Source organism: Leiobunum rupestre, chromosome 7, assembly GCF_980474605.1.
Source record: "Leiobunum rupestre chromosome 7, qqLeiRupe1.1.hap1, whole genome shotgun sequence".
Taxonomy (NCBI): Eukaryota; Metazoa; Arthropoda; class Arachnida; order Opiliones; family Sclerosomatidae; genus Leiobunum; species Leiobunum rupestre.
Window position 1 is genome coordinate 5,791,077 of NC_143390.1, and position 16,597 is coordinate 5,807,673.

General features: G+C 34.9%; 2 protein-coding genes across 3 annotated transcripts; one reads left to right on the top strand and one right to left on the bottom strand.

Moving 5' to 3' along the window:
- Positions 1 to 1,299: 1,299 nt before the first annotated feature.
- Arl1 (ADP ribosylation factor-like 1) lies at positions 1,300 to 7,856 on the bottom strand. 2 transcript variants are annotated; one of them, XM_090180736.1, is made up of 6 exons: positions 7,588 to 7,856; positions 4,733 to 4,867; positions 4,583 to 4,664; positions 2,778 to 2,889; positions 2,532 to 2,710; positions 1,300 to 2,022 (listed from the first exon to the last, which is right to left on the bottom strand). In XM_090180736.1, the coding sequence occupies exons 1-6, from the start codon at positions 7,589 to 7,591 to the stop codon at positions 1,992 to 1,994; spliced, it is 543 nt and encodes a 180-aa protein (XP_090036862.1). In that variant the 5' UTR covers positions 7,592 to 7,856; the 3' UTR covers positions 1,300 to 1,991. The 2 variants fall into 2 exon arrangements, with proteins under 2 accessions (XP_090036862.1, XP_090036860.1); XM_090180734.1 differs by lacking the exon at positions 7,588 to 7,856 and having other exon boundaries at positions 4,733 to 4,883.
- A 2,248-nt stretch (positions 7,857 to 10,104) lies between these two features.
- Positions 10,105 to 15,459, top strand: Ogdh (oxoglutarate dehydrogenase Nc73EF). Its single transcript, XM_090180709.1, has 2 exons — positions 10,105 to 10,225; positions 11,973 to 15,459. Exon 2 carries the CDS (start codon positions 11,988 to 11,990, stop codon positions 15,102 to 15,104), a length of 3,117 nt encoding a protein of 1,038 aa, XP_090036835.1. The 5' UTR covers positions 10,105 to 10,225; positions 11,973 to 11,987; the 3' UTR covers positions 15,105 to 15,459.
- The last annotated feature ends 1,138 nt before the right edge of the window (positions 15,460 to 16,597 follow it).

Sequence of the window (16,597 nt, forward strand, 5' to 3'; positions counted from 1 at the left end):
CTTGTTCTTCAATACTTTTGCCTGAGTGAAGCCAAGTGATTTTTATAATAAGATTACTGTTTATCAATTTAGAAACTTTTAACAGTTATTGGAGAGTAATTGTAATTACTAAATGAGATATCCTCAGTAAATATACTAACTATGCTAAACAGAAAGTGTATTTTGGAAAAATTAATAATATTGTTATTTTAGGTTTTAGGGTTAATTTTTGCTGTCGAAAGACACCCCTTTTGAAACCGGGCGGCTCTTACATTTTAAATTGCAATGTGAGTGGATAGCAACTGGGAGGCATAAAAAGTTAGATTTTCCATTCATGAGGTGAACTACACTGGGTGGTGCTCTCAATGAATACATTCTTGACCTCATAAATTATATTTATCATGGATACTAGGAGTGCAATGATTTACAATAGAATGAGGAGTACTATATACCCCTATCTTAGTTTTTAACCTTGGTGTCTGTAATGGCAGTGAGGTAACTCCTTTGCCAGCTAATTTTCATTGAGATCAAGGCTTTTTGAAAAAGAAACGACTGTCAAATGTCCCAATAATCTTTACTTTGGCAAAATTATGTCGAATTATTTGAATCAGAATACAAAATTAACTATTATAAACACTCCATTTTTTAAGGTGTTTTTTTTAAATTTGGATGCAAAAACTCATTTCAGTATTTATTGCCATCAAGGTGGTTATGACTGGAATTGAACATAACTTTAAACATAGTGGCTCCCAGGATTTCTGTTTGTCTACTTTTAGAATGATTTTAAACCTTATCTAAGTCTACTAGCATTGAGAGGAGAAGCGGGCTACTATGCCTGGCTGAGCACTTCCATCAGAGGGCAATTGTGCATTAATATTGGGAGGATTTTAGGCGGGGGGATTGTGCCTTTGGGGGAATTTGTCCGTATCCCCTTATGAACATTAACATAAATTGTTCAAATCAGGGGGTGGACAGTCTTGTTCTGTTGAACCAGCCACATCTTTGGACAATCAATCTATTTGATATTTATCTTCTAACACAATGTCTAGATTATCCAGTAGACCAAAAAAACAAAGCAATTGAATAATTTCCAGTCCTGTCCTTTCCACAATGTTAGACTTTGAAATTCCATTGGTTCTAGTACACATAGTATATAAGAGAAAGTAGCAACCCAATTTCCATGAATTTTTAATGGACAAGGGAATTTGAACATGAACCAGCTCTTATCTTATAAGAAATAAGTAACAAAATAATTTAGGTACCGCTACTGTTTTGAAGCTTCTACTGCTTAAAGTTCAGAAAAAAAATTTCAATGCAGAATTCATCAAAATAACAAAGAAATTTATTTTTGCAATGTGTAATTTCAAAAGGAGTATCCTTGTTTTCAGATGATGTTTACCATTTTGTGCCCCTGTGGTAAGGTAAATAAATAACTTGGCAGAAAGCAGTTTATCTTAAATATCTAAAGAAACATGTAAGAATTATCGTTAATTGTGAAATCAGAAATGATATAAAATTTAAAATTTTAGTTGTCCATTGTAAAATATCAAACAATTTTTTTAACAGTGAAAAAATTTAATTTTAATATTTTATATTAATTTTGACTATTAGAGAAATTTATAAATAAAAGTATTTTATTTTCATAGTTTATATGATTGCCAAAACGTTTGCGTCATTCCATAACCAGGTTTAATTAAAAAAACCAAAATGTAATGTGAAAAAGTACGACTAGAATAAGAATATGCTTCGGTAGATAAACACTTTTTTAACATAACATTAAATGCGCTCTTAAAAGCCGAACAATAACAAAAAGTGATAAATTTGGAAATGTATTAGAAAGAAAACATTTATGCTTTGATAGTTTAAAATTTCTAGGTATAAAACATGGAAATACAGAAAAAAATGGTGATATTGCAGCACACAAGTCAATTTTCTTTGTTTTTACAATACCATGACAGCAGTAAAAACAGCTGCTTACATAATATTTTATTAAGTTCAACAAAACACTTTTTTCACTTGTTACTGGATAAGGCATTAGATAACCTAGGAGATAAAAAGTAATAATTAGAAAATGAAATGGTAGTTTCACTAACTTGAAATTGAATTTTTGTATGCATCTTTATTTAGTCTTAATATATGTAGTGTTAAAAGATCACATCATTTGGTTATACACACAACTTTTAATGTCAGCATCTAATATCTAAGTTTGTAATAAGTTTAGAGGTATAAAATCTATTACAAAATTAAAGGCCAAATAATTTCCTAAAAATGAGGCCTTATCCAAATTTATCATCCGAGCAATCTAAGTGCAATCTCAGTTTGAATATTGTGCCTGAAAATGCTGGTTTTATCAACGATGGAGCTAAATTAGGCTTGGTTTCAGGTATAACCTTTCTTCAATCTTGCAAGGGCTTTTGTCACATTATATATTAAGACTAAACAAAGGTGCATACAAATATTTAGTGCAGTTGCAATTTCCTAAGTTTGGCAATTTTGTTATTGGACTATTAATCTTGTTTTTTTAATTTTTCAGAGATATTGCAAATATTTACCAGTCCATAGACTCATCTAGTCCTTCTCCTTTGATGGCTGACGTTTTAAAAATTTGGAATGTCCGACTTTTAAGGGCATCTAAGCCTAGTGCTTGATGAACTTCGGCTACACTCATAGATCCTTCGATATCTTGTTTATTTGCAAGAACTACCAGTATAGCCTTTTTCAATTCTTCCTCCTAGGAAAAAAAAACAAAATAAAGTCTGAACTTGTTTTATTTCACTGTTAATGCCAAATTATATTACCTCTAACATTGAAACAAGCTCTTGTTTTGATATTCCTATTCTTTCTTTATCTGCACTATCTACAACGTAGATTATTGCATCTGTGTTTGAATAATAACATCTCCAATACGGCCTAGGATAAGATTTTTATTTACCAATAAAAATTATACGAAACCTTAGTGCAAATTATACCAAGAATGCATTTATTTCTACTTAGGGAGAATGACTATGTTGTTGAGGGTTTTTTTTTAGCAATGCTCCCTCCCTCATGCTCTAACAATAAGCTTCTTCTTCCAATTAAAAATCAAGTCAGCCCTGTATGTCATTGGTTTTGTAAAACTGACATCTTCGGACATAATTGAAAATCTCGCAGGTGACATCCCCCTTTCGTGCAAGAGGAAAATTATACCGTGATAACCCCGGATCCTCTCAATATAGTCATTCTCCTTATAAATAATGAAATGAATACATTATTGCTGCTACACAATGCTTGCCTGAATGTCTACCACTTTTAAGGTAAAAATCATATTAAAGTTTAAAAAGAAATTGATTAAGCTGAATTGAACAAAGGGGGATGTCAAATTTGTAATGAGTTAGAAAACTCATTAAAAGCCAGTTTTGGACTTTATATAAGTAATTTCTTAACGCCAGATGCTGATTTCTATTTTGGACTTAGATTTTATATAGTTTGTTTCCCTTTTATAACAAATGTAAAGCTACGGTTAAAAAAACTACCAAATTGTACTTGAAAACTCACGAGGAGTGTACTATCATATCAGAACCCATTGTCAGAATCGGCATCTGATTGGAAATATCCCGATAGAGCTTAGTTTGGCTATGCTCCCAATTATTAGCCTTCCACCAGCCATTTTGGTTAAGCCTGTAGGCACCTAAAAAGGCAGCTTCCTCAATAAAAAGGTGGGGAGGAAGCGTATTCAGGAGAATTTCTAGAGGAGCACTTGGGCTGTTCTCATGGCTCCGGTAATGCCGACACAAACCAGCCTTTGTAGAGTGCGCAGATCACACTGCACAGTCCTTAAAGTAGCTCTTGGCCACCAGACCACAGCTGCATAGGACAGGATAGGTCTTATATTTAAATTTTGAGTGAAGACGCCCGATTAGTTATTTAAACAATACTTTATTTAGTTCATACCTCCACCTAGCTGTTCTTCGATCTCTGGTGACTGGGTAAACGCCTAACTGTAGTTAGTTGTTCTCAAATGATTACTGTCCCTATTACTCGAGGGACCTCCTATGTATACTATTTATTATTTGGCGCCAGCCACAGCTGACGTCATTCACTAATCTTTCGCCCCTCTATTGGGGGTCCCTACAACCTTTACTTATGGAAACCTTATGATAGGCTTATGGGAGCACTCATAGCTAAGAAGTGGTTGGTGAACTATAAGCAAGCTGTTGCTGGTTATAAACTCATTCTCTCTCTCTCTCTCTCTCTCCTGGCATGGGACTTGCAGAAAAGGGGAACGTAATGGGAATTTGTAGGAGCATTTAGTTTGAATACTTTTGTCATTGAAAACCACAGTTTATTCATAAATTGGCACTTGAAATGTAGTTTTAGCTAAACACATTATGATAGAAAGTGGATATTATAAATATGTTCAAATTAAAATTGTTTATTTACAAAAAATGCTTAAGCACTTTTTCAATTTTCAATTAAATTTTTCCCATACGACACTTTCTATGTAATGCAAGTACCTCTTAAATAATATTTGATTTTTAACCAAGCCCAATAAAACCATTACTGTCAGAAAATCACAAATAATAATGGAGATTCATTTGTAACAAAATACAATTGTAAAATGTACCTGATACTTGTCTGTCCTCCCAAATCCCAAACTTGAAATTTTAAATTTTTATAAGTAACTTGCTCAACATTGAATCCTATAGCTGTATATTGATTAAAAATTATTAGTTAAGGAAGACATATTCTAGTTCTTGCTTAGTACGAAACTTACTTGGAATTGTAGTTACAACTTCTCCAACTTGCAGTCTGTACAATATTGTGGTTTTCCCAGCACCATCTAGACCAAGGATTAGAATCCTCATTTCTCTACTTCCTAATAAATTCTTGAAATAACTTAGCAGCCCACCTATAAAATACAACATTAATTTCTGGTCAATACTAAAAACTATTACAATTACTTTGAATATGTAAATTTAATTATAACACAACGTAAATGATTCTGAAGTTACCTGAACATTTGATATCCCATTCTTTCTTACAAGGAGACGACCAGAGATGATTCTCAGAGATTTTGTTCAAACACGTGGATCTAGTATACCTTCATGTAACTTGAAAATTGCACTTAAGAAAAATTTAAATGGGCTTCCGTTTTGCCAAGGCAACCAAAATTGATTTGGACAACTCAGTTTGAGATTTACTTTACGGGATTTAACATGGGAAAATCACTGATATTTTCTTAAAAGTTGATTGGCCAATTTTCAAAATTATTAACTTCTTATAATCTTATATTTGGATTAGTTATTATAATGTAAATAAAGAATAAATGAATAATTAATAACATGCATCGTCAGGGTTGCCACAAAATTGTCAGATTCAAATTCCCTGTTTTCCCTGACCATTTTAAGAGATTTTCCCTGACTTATTAAGGCCAAAAATTTTTTTTTATATTTCACTTTTATCAGAAGTTAATAAATTTAGATGGACTTATATTTCAGTTAAAAGGTTATTGTAATGTTGAAAAAATTAGCCAAACATTCATAGAAATCATTGATAATCACAGAATTTGTTATAGATCTAGATTTAAATTACCTTCAAAAAGTGCCAAGATCAAATTGAATTCCCTGACTTTTCCCTGAATTTTTACCAATTCTTAAAATTCCCTGACATTTCCCTGACTTTTTGGGCCCATTTTTAAATTCCCTGACTTTTCCCTGATTTCCCTGACGTGTGGCAACCCTGATCGTTATTGATTTAAAAAAATATATTTATTGGATTTATATTTTTTCATCCCTTACCAAAAAATAAGTGGTCTAAAAACTACTTAAACTTGGTTTTAAGTTGGTATTTAGTTGGTACCACTACAACCTCTTGCCATCTACGAAGCAATTTCCGGTAGCATGCATTGGGGGATTTGTGCATAAGTTTAGGTTTTTCACCACCAGGTGGGTTCATACCCTTACCAAAAATAAGTTGGATTTCAGTTTGTATTTAGGTTGTATACACATTATTAGTTGATATTAACTTGGTATTAAGTAGGCTCAAGTTGTCAGCATATTTCAAGTTACTAGTTGAAGGGGTAATAAGTTGTTATTCAGTTGGTAAGAAAATACTTCTTTTGCTAAGTTTGTAATTAGTTGGTTTTTGTAGTCAGGAAGTTACACATTTGATTAATAAAGACGATTTAGGTTATTTTTTAGTAGGCATTTGTCCCAAATACAAACTGAAAACCAAGTTGAAATACAAGTTGTCGTAAGTGGTTTTTAGCCAACTTGTGAGTGGTTCAGAACTATTTCAGTTGCCATGGCAAAACGGAAGCCCATTGTGAATTATTCGCTAGGGGGATTTTCAAGTTACAAGAAGGCCTACTAGATCCCTGAGTTGAACAAAATTGGTGAGAATCACCTTGCATCGACTCCTTGTTTGTAAATATTCATTTAATACTTTTAAAATTTCAGATATGGCACCGAATCCCTAGCTTCTATAAGACAACTTTGATAACTTAGGCCCACCTACTTCTGTTATTAATAATCTGCCTTTAGTAGTAAAGTAGTTTCATTCATAAACGTTCAAAATGAAGCTAGAAATACATGAAACAACCTTATCAGCGACCTATTCTAACAGTAGAGGCCAGTTTCCCCCTCTTTGTCACCTCAAACTCCAAATTTCCAGCATTCGAACTACATGAACCAAAAATATAATTTAAGGTATTTCTTTAATGCTGGATGCAGGCTTTCTGTTCCTCGGTTTAGTTTCAAAGCGTCATTTATTCTCCCCTGAACTCTTATCTGTAGTGAACTACCCTACCAGAATATTTCTTGACTGAAATTTAACTAAACGGTTTTTACACCATCAACCTATGTAGCACACCACAAATGTTTTTTTTCCTCAAAAATCCCAATAAAATTTGTAATTACAATTTCATTGATTTTTTTATTTAAAGTAAACAATTTTGCAGAAATAGCAGCCACTTTCCAGGTAGGCTTGGCCTACCCTTAGCCCCACTATTCAGGCTTCTTTACTATGCACAAAAAGCTGATTTATAACCCCAAAGTTTTTTATTTCCTGGAAACTAAACGTTTAATACCGTAATGTTGCCAAAATGATGGGAATAATGGTCCCGAGGAGTGGAAAGCAATAAAAACAAAGCGAAACAAAACAGGTGCGACTGGTGTGATTTATAGTAAAGGCCTAATTTTGGATAGGGGTATTTTTAAAAAAAATTTGGCTTATTTTCTGCTATCTCACATTACAGGAAAAGTTTAAGAAATGTCAAAAAAGGGATTAACTTAATTAAATCGAAGCCTTTTCACAGGAAAAACTGCTATGAAATGAAATGTCCAAAAGTATATAGATCTAACAGGAAAATATCAAAATCAGATTCGAAATTTCTTATGATGGCTTCCAATGGCAGAGCCATGTGGCAATGATACTTATACCACTTTTTGGGATGAGAGGATGAAACGTTGGTACAATTTACAAACAGTACTTTTTAACTTTCTCTTAAATTGAGAGAGTATGAAGAAGATAACATATTGTAAAACAAAATTTTTAATACTCTGGGTGTATGGGCCCATTTTTCAGGCCTAATGTTAACAAAATTATTGACAAGCCTCCAAAATAACTTACCCATGACTATTGAAGAAAATCAAATTTCATAGAGTTTCGTTTCTGTTTGCTTTCTTCATATATTTAAATTAAGAAATTATATCCTACTTTTATTATAATTTCATATACGTTTAAATTATTAATATAAATTTCAAACAATTTCCACGATACCGGCTATGAAGCAGACAACTATCATAATTGAGTACGATGCCATCTTGATAAAATTCAATATAAGTCTATTTGTATACAAATACAGAGAGAAATAGATGAAAATAGACAAATGCCAAAAAGCAAAAACTAAAGTAGCATGGAACTAAGCATAGAAATCGGAACTGCTTGTTTATAATGACACTATTGGACTTATTAAAATCAAGTGACGAATATTTGAATCAAGCTCAAGAAGAAACAATTCGTGACCGAAAGCTATGGCTACGCCTTCTTTTGGTTGAAAACTAGATAGCTAGAGTATTAGCACAACCTTTTAATGGTACGCAATTACGCGTATAAGAGGGTTATGATGGATTAAAATAATAATATAAAAGAGGTTTATATTTTCTTTTTATTAAAATTTTACACTATTTTGTGATTACACAGAGCAATTACGACGTCCAGAATTCTCATATTTGACTATAGCAGATCATAGACGCAATTTCCTCGAAGATGTTTTATTGAAGCGCTATATAAGTTTCCATTATTTTAACAAGCACTATATAAAAAGTGCGTTGCAGGTCCTGCCTCTTGGATATATTACTTCTTGGCGATTTCCTTGAATATGTTGTATACGCGATTTACGAGGTAACCGCCCCCTTTTTGGAGGCTAGTGCTGTGGAAGCTACCGGCTTCGATGCACCGACAAGGAATGTCAGCCAATGAAAAAGGCGTGCCGACATCTTATGACGGCGCCCACAGAAATGCTCTCGTAAATCCCGTATAAGGTGGTTTTTTTTCGCCTGTTCTGGGTTTTTTGAGCAGGTTAAAAAGTGTAGCCATATAACGTCATTTTACTTCAAGTCTGTCTTGAAGAAAAAAACGAGTTGGAGTAAGAAGGGAGTAGTTAAAGGTTAAAGGTTATTTATAAAAAGTTACCCGTCATGTTTTCGTGAAACGAAATTTAAGCAGACGATAAAGCTAGATCACTCCCTCTACACCTCCTTTCGAGGAGGAGTAAAAAGTGTAACCTTAGAGCTCTGGAATAAGCGAACAAAATTCGGGACAGAGTAAATCTTACCCTGAGAACAGGCGAATAAACCGTCTTAGGGTAAAAAGTTTACACTTTTTGTCCCCGGACAAGCGAAAAAAAACCACCTATTGAAGTGTCTATTGCGTTAAAAAGTCCTTACACTGTTAGCTGCAAACGCGAATAGTGATAAGCAAAGACTATATAAGCTATGTACGAATTTATATAGTCTTTGGTGATAAGCTAGGTATCTAGTTTTCAACGGCAACCAACAGAGGGCGTAGCCAAAGCTTTCAAGGCCAAATCATGAATGCATTCATTTCAACCATGAATATCAAACTATATCAATACCCTTTCAATCGTTGAGTTAACGTTGTCAACGTGACGTCAAAACCGGATTTTACAAAAATCGTTCATTGAAAAAAAGTTGTCAAAGTTGAACGTAGCCATTAACTTGAAGTCATTTGATCCATTTAACATTTCTGGGATTACGCGATCTATACCGGCGAGGAAACTGTCTCGTGATTCCTTGAAAAATATCTTTACGCTTACAAATTTACTTGATAATCATAAAAAAAGGAATTTATTATTAATATTATTACCTACTTCGCTCGAGCTATTCCAAGAGCCAAAAATAGCCGTTAGAGGCACCACTAGTTGCACTGCTGAAGCGCGGGGAAAATTTGAACCAGCGTCTGCTATTGTATGCAAGTTGGGCCATTGAACACGCCTGTCTAGTAAGCGAAGCGTATATATGGTATTTGGTTACGATGCATAACCGGTGGGAATGGGGGCTACATTAAAAATGACAAAATCATTTTCGACAAAAAAGTTCTGACTTCATCTACATATTTGAAAAAAAGTTTATAAGAATCTGGAGGCGCTATTGTTAAAATTTACCGTCGCTAATATAGCCGTTAGTTAAATTTTTTTCGCTACTGTACGTCGTCACTTGTGTCACCAAACATCTTGAATCTTTTCCCGCGATTTCGCGACCGTAACGAGTCTAGGTGGCCTATAAATTCTAGCACTCATTAGCTTTATTTTTAATTTAAGCTAATAATTCGACTTATAATAGCTTTAAATTTCCCATCTTACTTTTACAATACGACGTGGTTGCCAGCTTGCCACGTCGGCATCTCAAGATATTTTCGCCAAAATCGAGGATGTGAATAGACTAACTATTTGGTTTATTTTCAGCAGTTTCCTCTTCATTTGATTAACTATGCACGCCACCATATTGTTTTAGGTCTTGCAAAGCTATGGGATTTAGGGCTGGTCAGCGGCCAACTACAATTGAGATAAACAGTTTGGTAGTATGAAGAGAGTAGACCAACGTACCACTTTCGCAATTAATAGCAGACGATTTGCAACCGTCTATAAAACATCTCCCGGCGCAACTTGCGCAAGCAGCGGGTGCCGCAATCTTTTCGGCTACGATCAAGTTGGGGACAGCAACATTTGGACGCTTTAACAAAATTAGTAAGAATAATTGTTTCGTTATTTCAAATAATTTTAATAAATTATCGCTCTTAACCAAGCTAAATCTAGAATGGTGGACTGGACTGGACTGAATTGATTAAATAAGACTGTTGAGAATAATTTAGATCTAGTTCATTTGAAAACCCTTGGCTTAAGGTTAGGCCCAAGGTTATATGTGACCCAGGAAACGGAAATACATTGCAAATTCATTTTGTTAAAATAACGCATGCTTGTAGTGTTTGTTTGGTATAACAGGAGTCATGCTTAGTTAACTATAAGCAGATCTATGGATAAGAATTGTTTGCAATTTTTATTTATTATTATTTTGTTCTTTTGTTTTGCACGATTAGCACACTTGCAGTGCTTTATCAAATGCTTTTACTTCGTCTGAAATGTGACTGGTTAAATTTATGGTTATGTACAGCCCTTATTGCCATTAACTCGATGTTTTTCAATATTCACAATTCCAAAATTTAAAAGCTGCTTAGCAATTTAAAAGTAGACAAATAAAATGAAAATTCCACTTTGTGTATAGAATTTTGTTTTTAGTTTAACTAGTTTTATATACATGTATAAGTGCCTTCGTAACCAATTATTAATTTAAAAGTAGTAAAGAACCAAATCCAAATTTTACCAGTATGCCTATTTTAAATCTTAAGAGCTTTCATCACAAAAACAGTTGTAAGTCAATAACATGTTTTAAACATTTAAATAAAAAGCAATTTGAGGGCAACCTAACATTGAATATCTCAATCAAGAGCCAGTGGCTTGTGTGGACCAAGTCCAAGTGACATGGTTGAAATATAAATGTTTAACATTTGGCTACAATGGGGTTTGAGGGTAATTACATTTACAATGAATGTACCAAACCTAAAATTTTCCTTCAATATTTTTCTAGTGAAGTTTAATAACCCAAAGAAAAAGCATATTAATATTATCTGTTGGTGCCCATCCCAAGCTATCTTCTGAGATATTTCAATTATTTTATTTTTAAGTGGCGGTACAAGAATGTGACTCCTGATTTTATCAGTCTCAAACTCTTAACACTGTATATATTTTACTGCTTCTTAACTAACAAGGAGACGACCCGAGGTGATAATCACAGATTTTGTTCAAACTCGGGTATAGTAAAAAACCTGCGACGGGCTTTCGTTTGGCCATGGCAACCAAAAACGTTTTTGACAGCATGATTTGGGATTTTCCCATTGAAAATAACATGGGAATCTGAACGTTTTTAAGGGTCCCGGGGACCCTGTGAAACCTTTTAAAAAATGAAAAATTTTGAAAAATTTCAAAAACATTAAAAATACATTTAAATTAAATTTAATCAAGGTTAAATGCAATTTGGTCAATTGGGGGACCCTTAAAATCTTTCAGATTCCCATGTTATTTTCAATGGAAATAATTAAAAATCATGTTGTCAAAAACGTTTTCGGTTGTCATGGCAAAACGAAAGCCCGACGCAACTTTTCCCTTGCAGGATTATCAAGTTACATGGCAGTGTACATTATACCTGACTTTGAACAAAATCGGTGATTATCACCTCGTGTCGTCTCCTTGTAAGATCTTAAATTAAGGTAATATTGATGTTAAACGTTTTTGATAGTAAATTGGGTCCCAGAAAAAGAAATAGCTCCACTAAATAATACTTTTGGCGTAAGTTTAAAGATAGGCCTAAATATTTATTTCAATATGACTTTTTTTAAATAAATGCGACTATAGCATATTTATTTTTTCTATTTAATAGACAAAGCTAGTCAAAATGCAACACCTAAAGATGCTTGGGGTGGCTTCAAGTGTTAAGCTAACGTTATCTCCTCGGAGGTTTCGTACAGCTAATCATGCCTCAAAACTGATTAATGGATGTTTTGGATTCAAAATCAATAAACAAATGCTATCTTTGAGAAGATTATACAGCACTGCAAGCCCAGCTAGAGAACCATTTTTAAATGGAAGTTCATCTGTTTATGTCGAAGAAATGTTCAAAGCATGGGAGAAAGATCCGAACAGTGTACATAAATCTTGGGATATATTTTTTAGAAGCACAGCGAGTGGTGCTGAACCAGGACAGGCCTACCAAAGCCCACCGGTGCCTCTAATGGGTTCAGGAATGATGTACTCGCCTATGTATATACCACAGCTGGCTTTAATGCCTCAACAAACTGCCATGGTACCACGATCAGAAACAGCCTCTGCCCCAAGAGATATCGAAGATCACTTGTCAGTACAAGCAATCATTCGTTCCTATCAAGTACGAGGACACCTATTAGCGCAACTTGATCCATTAGCAATTACATCAGCCAACATTTATTCTACTGTTGGAGGAGAGAAAATGCCTACCACTAAAGAAATGATTTTAAGAAGTCACAAACTTGAAGAGAAAGACATGGACAGAGCTTTCACCTTACCAGAAAATACCTTTATTGGAGGAAAAGATACTGTTTTACCATTAAAAGAAATTTTAAAGAGATTAGAAGATGTTTATTGTGGGCATATTGGTGTGGAGTACATGTTCATAAACAATTATGAACAATGCAACTGGATTCGAGAAAAGCTTGAAACTCCAGGGGTAATGACTTTGACCAAAGACCAAAAACGATTGTTAATGGCAAGATTAGTGCGTTCTCATAAGTTTGAAGAATTTCTTGCAAAGAAATGGGTATCAGAGAAAAGATTCGGTTTAGAAGGTTGCGAAGTCCTTATTCCTGCTATGAAAACTATTATTGATAGGTCAAGTGAAATGGGAATTGAAAGTATTGTAATGGGTATGCCCCATAGAGGAAGGCTAAATGTTCTAGCAAATGTATGCCGCAAACCATTAGAGACTATCCTGGCTCAGTTCAGTGGACTTGAACCAGCTGATGAAGGATCTGGTGATGTAAAATATCACCTTGGAATGTCCCACGAGAGACTCAATAGGATGACTAATAAAAATATTAAATTAGCTGTAGTTGCTAATCCATCTCATTTGGAAGCTGTAGACCCCATTGTCCAAGGTAAAGCCAAGGCAGAACAGTTTTACAAAGGAGACACTCAAGGAAAACAAGTAATGAGCATATTGCTTCATGGTGATGCTGCTTTTTCTGGCCAAGGTGTTGTCTATGAGACCTTCCATTTGAGCGACCTTCCTGATTACTCAACCCATGGAACGATACACATTGTTGTTAACAACCAGATTGGATTCACTACAGATCCTCGATGCTCAAGGTCTTCTCCATATTGTACAGATGTTGCTCGTGTTGTTAATTGCCCAATTTTCCATGTAAACGCTGATGATCCTGAAGCTGTTGTTCATATTTGCAATCTCGCAGCAGAATGGAGAGCCACTTTTGGGAAAGATGTTGTTATTGATTTAGTCTGTTATAGAAGAAATGGCCATAACGAAATTGATGAACCAATGTTTACCCAACCGCTAATGTACACCAAAATTCGAAAGCAAGTTCCTTGTGTTGATCTCTATTCACGCAAGCTGGTTGTGGAAGGGGTTGTAACGGAACGAGAAACTGAGGAGGAAAAGGAGCGTTATGAAGCAATATTACAAGAAGCATATCGCAATGCAGAGAAGGAACATAAAATGTATAACAAGGATTGGCTGGATTCTCCTTGGTCTGGATTTTTTGGAATCAAAAGCCCAGTAAAATGTGACCCAACTGGGGTTGATGAGTCGATTTTGAAACACATTGGCACAGCATTTAGTTCACCCCCCCCTGGAAATTTCAAAATTCATCCTGGAATTAAACGTATTTTGAAATCTAGATTGGAAATGGTGGAATCTCGCACAGTTGATTGGGCTTTGTCTGAAGCTATGGCCTTTGGTTCCCTCTTGAAAGAAGGCGTCCATGTTAGGCTCAGTGGTCAAGATGTTGAGCGTGGCACTTTCAGTCACAGGCACCATGTTTTGCATCATCAAACTGTGGACAAAACCACTTACAGACCGCTTTGCCATCTATGGCCAGATCAGGCTCCTTATACCGTTTGCAATAGTTCTCTCTCGGAGTACGGAGTTCTAGGTTTCGAGTTGGGATTTTCTATGACCAATCCCAATGCTCTCGTTTTGTGGGAAGCTCAATTTGGTGATTTTATGAATACAGCACAGTGTATCATTGATCAATTCATAAGCAGTGGCCAGGCAAAATGGGTACGTCAAAGTGGTCTGGTTCTTCTGTTGCCTCACGGAATGGAAGGAATGGGACCTGAACACTCCAGTGCTAGACCCGAAAGATTTTTACAGCTATGCAGTGACGAACCAGACATTTTCCCTTCAATTGATGAAGATTTTGAAGTTAAACAGCTTCATGACATAAATATGATTGTACTAAACTGTACCACACCTGCTAACTACTTTCACGCTCTTAGACGCCAAATAGTTCTTCCTTTCCGCAAGCCTTTAATTGTATTTACTCCAAAATCTCTTTTGAGACATCCAGATGCAAAATCTTCCTTTGATGAAATGGCTGATGGAACAAAATTTCAAAGAATTATACCAGATAATGGCCCTGCTTCTGAAAATCCTAGCGGGGTTAAGAGGATTGTATTTTGTACTGGCAGAGTTTTCTACGAGCTTAACAAAGAATGCAAGAAAAGGGGATTGGAATCGCAAATTGCAATCACTCGTGTGGAGCAGCTATGCCCTTTCCCATTTGATTTATTGAAGAATGAAATTGAAAAATATCCAAATGCAGATGTAGTATGGTCACAAGAAGAACATAAGAATCAAGGTTACTGGGCTTATGTGCAACCACGTATCTCTGTTTGCAGTGATCACCAAAGACCCGTACAGTATATTGGTCGATCAGTGTCAGCTTCTACAGCCACTGGAAGCAAGCACTTTCACAAGAAAGAGCAAGAAAGATTAATTGAGGTTACATTTACTCTATGACCTCATTCAGAAATTAAAAATTGCAGTTCAGATTCTTTATTAAATAAATTTGTGATACCAAAAAGGTTTTTCATATTTAGGAAGAAATAATACACAATATTAAAATGCTGAGTATCTTAAAATTTCTTAAAAATATTTTTCTCCTTCATATTACTGTTTTTCTTTTAAAATATACATTTTTGATGTTCAATTGGCTATAATTATATTTTTACGGAAAGAATAAACGATCTTAATGGAAGTTAGCATGGATTAGATTAATTTATTAGATTTTTTTTTAAACTTTAGCAGAAATACTGTACAGTAAATAATTTTCCTGTTATGTAAATAAAAATAGTAAAAGCATATTCTAAGAGTATGGTTGTCTTGTGTCAAATTACTCTATTCCCCAATAGTGGAATTAAACATTAAGAAGTTTTAAGACCTGCCAGAGAAGTATAAATGTGGATGCTCTCTGCACTACTATGGTTAGCATATGAAAAAAAACCATAGTTGATGAGCTTCAGCTTAAATAAAAAAATTCAGAAAGAAATATAATAATAATAATAATCAGCTAGGCTAATACCCAAGGCACCACCTTAGGCCTAAGTCATCAAGCGACTTTTGAAGCCTTTAATTAAGGTGGCCGGGTTACAATGCGTAGGAGGGTGGTGGCAAGCCCTGTATGCCACGCGATCGAGCCAACAGCTCCCTACACTCGCTTACCAAAAAATAAGTTGGCTTTTAGTTTGTATTTAGTTGGTATACACATTTTAGTTGGTATTAAGTTGGTTTTAAGTTGTCAGCATTTTTCAATAAACTAGTTAAAGGGGTAATAAGTGGATATTAAGTTGGCAGTATGGTTTTAGTTGGTAATAAGTTGTTTTTAAGTATGGTTTTAGTTGGTATTTGTCCCAAATACAAACTTAAAACCAAGTTCCTAGACCACTTAATTTTTGGTAAGGGCTAACTATTACCGTTAACCTCAACAAGTTTTTATGGAATGGGAAACCAAAGAACTCGGGGAAAAACCCCTTTAACCAGTGGGGAGAGAACTTTCAAACTCTACGCAGGAGTTGTTCCGAGTTTCCACCCAGTGACACAAGCTGGGATCGAACCCGGCTCCTCTTGCTGCGAGGCTAACCACTATGCCACCACATACATTTCTGAATTACATTTTCTTTTCACTTATTCTCAGACTAACAAGGAGACGACCCGAGGTGATAATCACCGATTTGGTTCAAACTCGGGTATAGTGTACACCTCCATGTACCTTAAAAAACCTGCAAGGGAAAAGTTGCGACGGGCTTTTGTTTTGCCATGGCAACGAAAACGTTTTCGACAACATGATTTAGGATTTTTCCATTGAAAATAACATGGGAATCTGAAGGATTTTAAGCAGTACTTTGCAATTTATAGTGCAATTCTTCACAATTATTGCATGTCAGTCGCTATACAGCGGACATTTTTTATGCGCAGGCTTCTGTTGGAATCCACATACATATAATTACATCAAA

Coding starts and splice junctions, on each gene's coding strand:
- Arl1 (XM_090180734.1), bottom strand. CDS start 4,883: ATGTTGTATTTTATAGGTGGGCTGCTAAGTTATTTCAAGAATTTATTA. Junction 4,665..4,732: donor AGTTGTAACTACAATTCCAA/GTAAGTTTCGTA, acceptor ATCAATATACAG/CTATAGGATTCAATGTTGAG. Junction 2,711..2,777: donor AGCTTGTTTCAATGTTAGAG/GTAATATAATTT, acceptor TTTTTTTCCTAG/GAGGAAGAATTGAAAAAGGC.
- Ogdh (XM_090180709.1), top strand. CDS start 11,988: ATGCAACACCTAAAGATGCTTGGGGTGGCTTCAAGTGTTAAGCTAACG.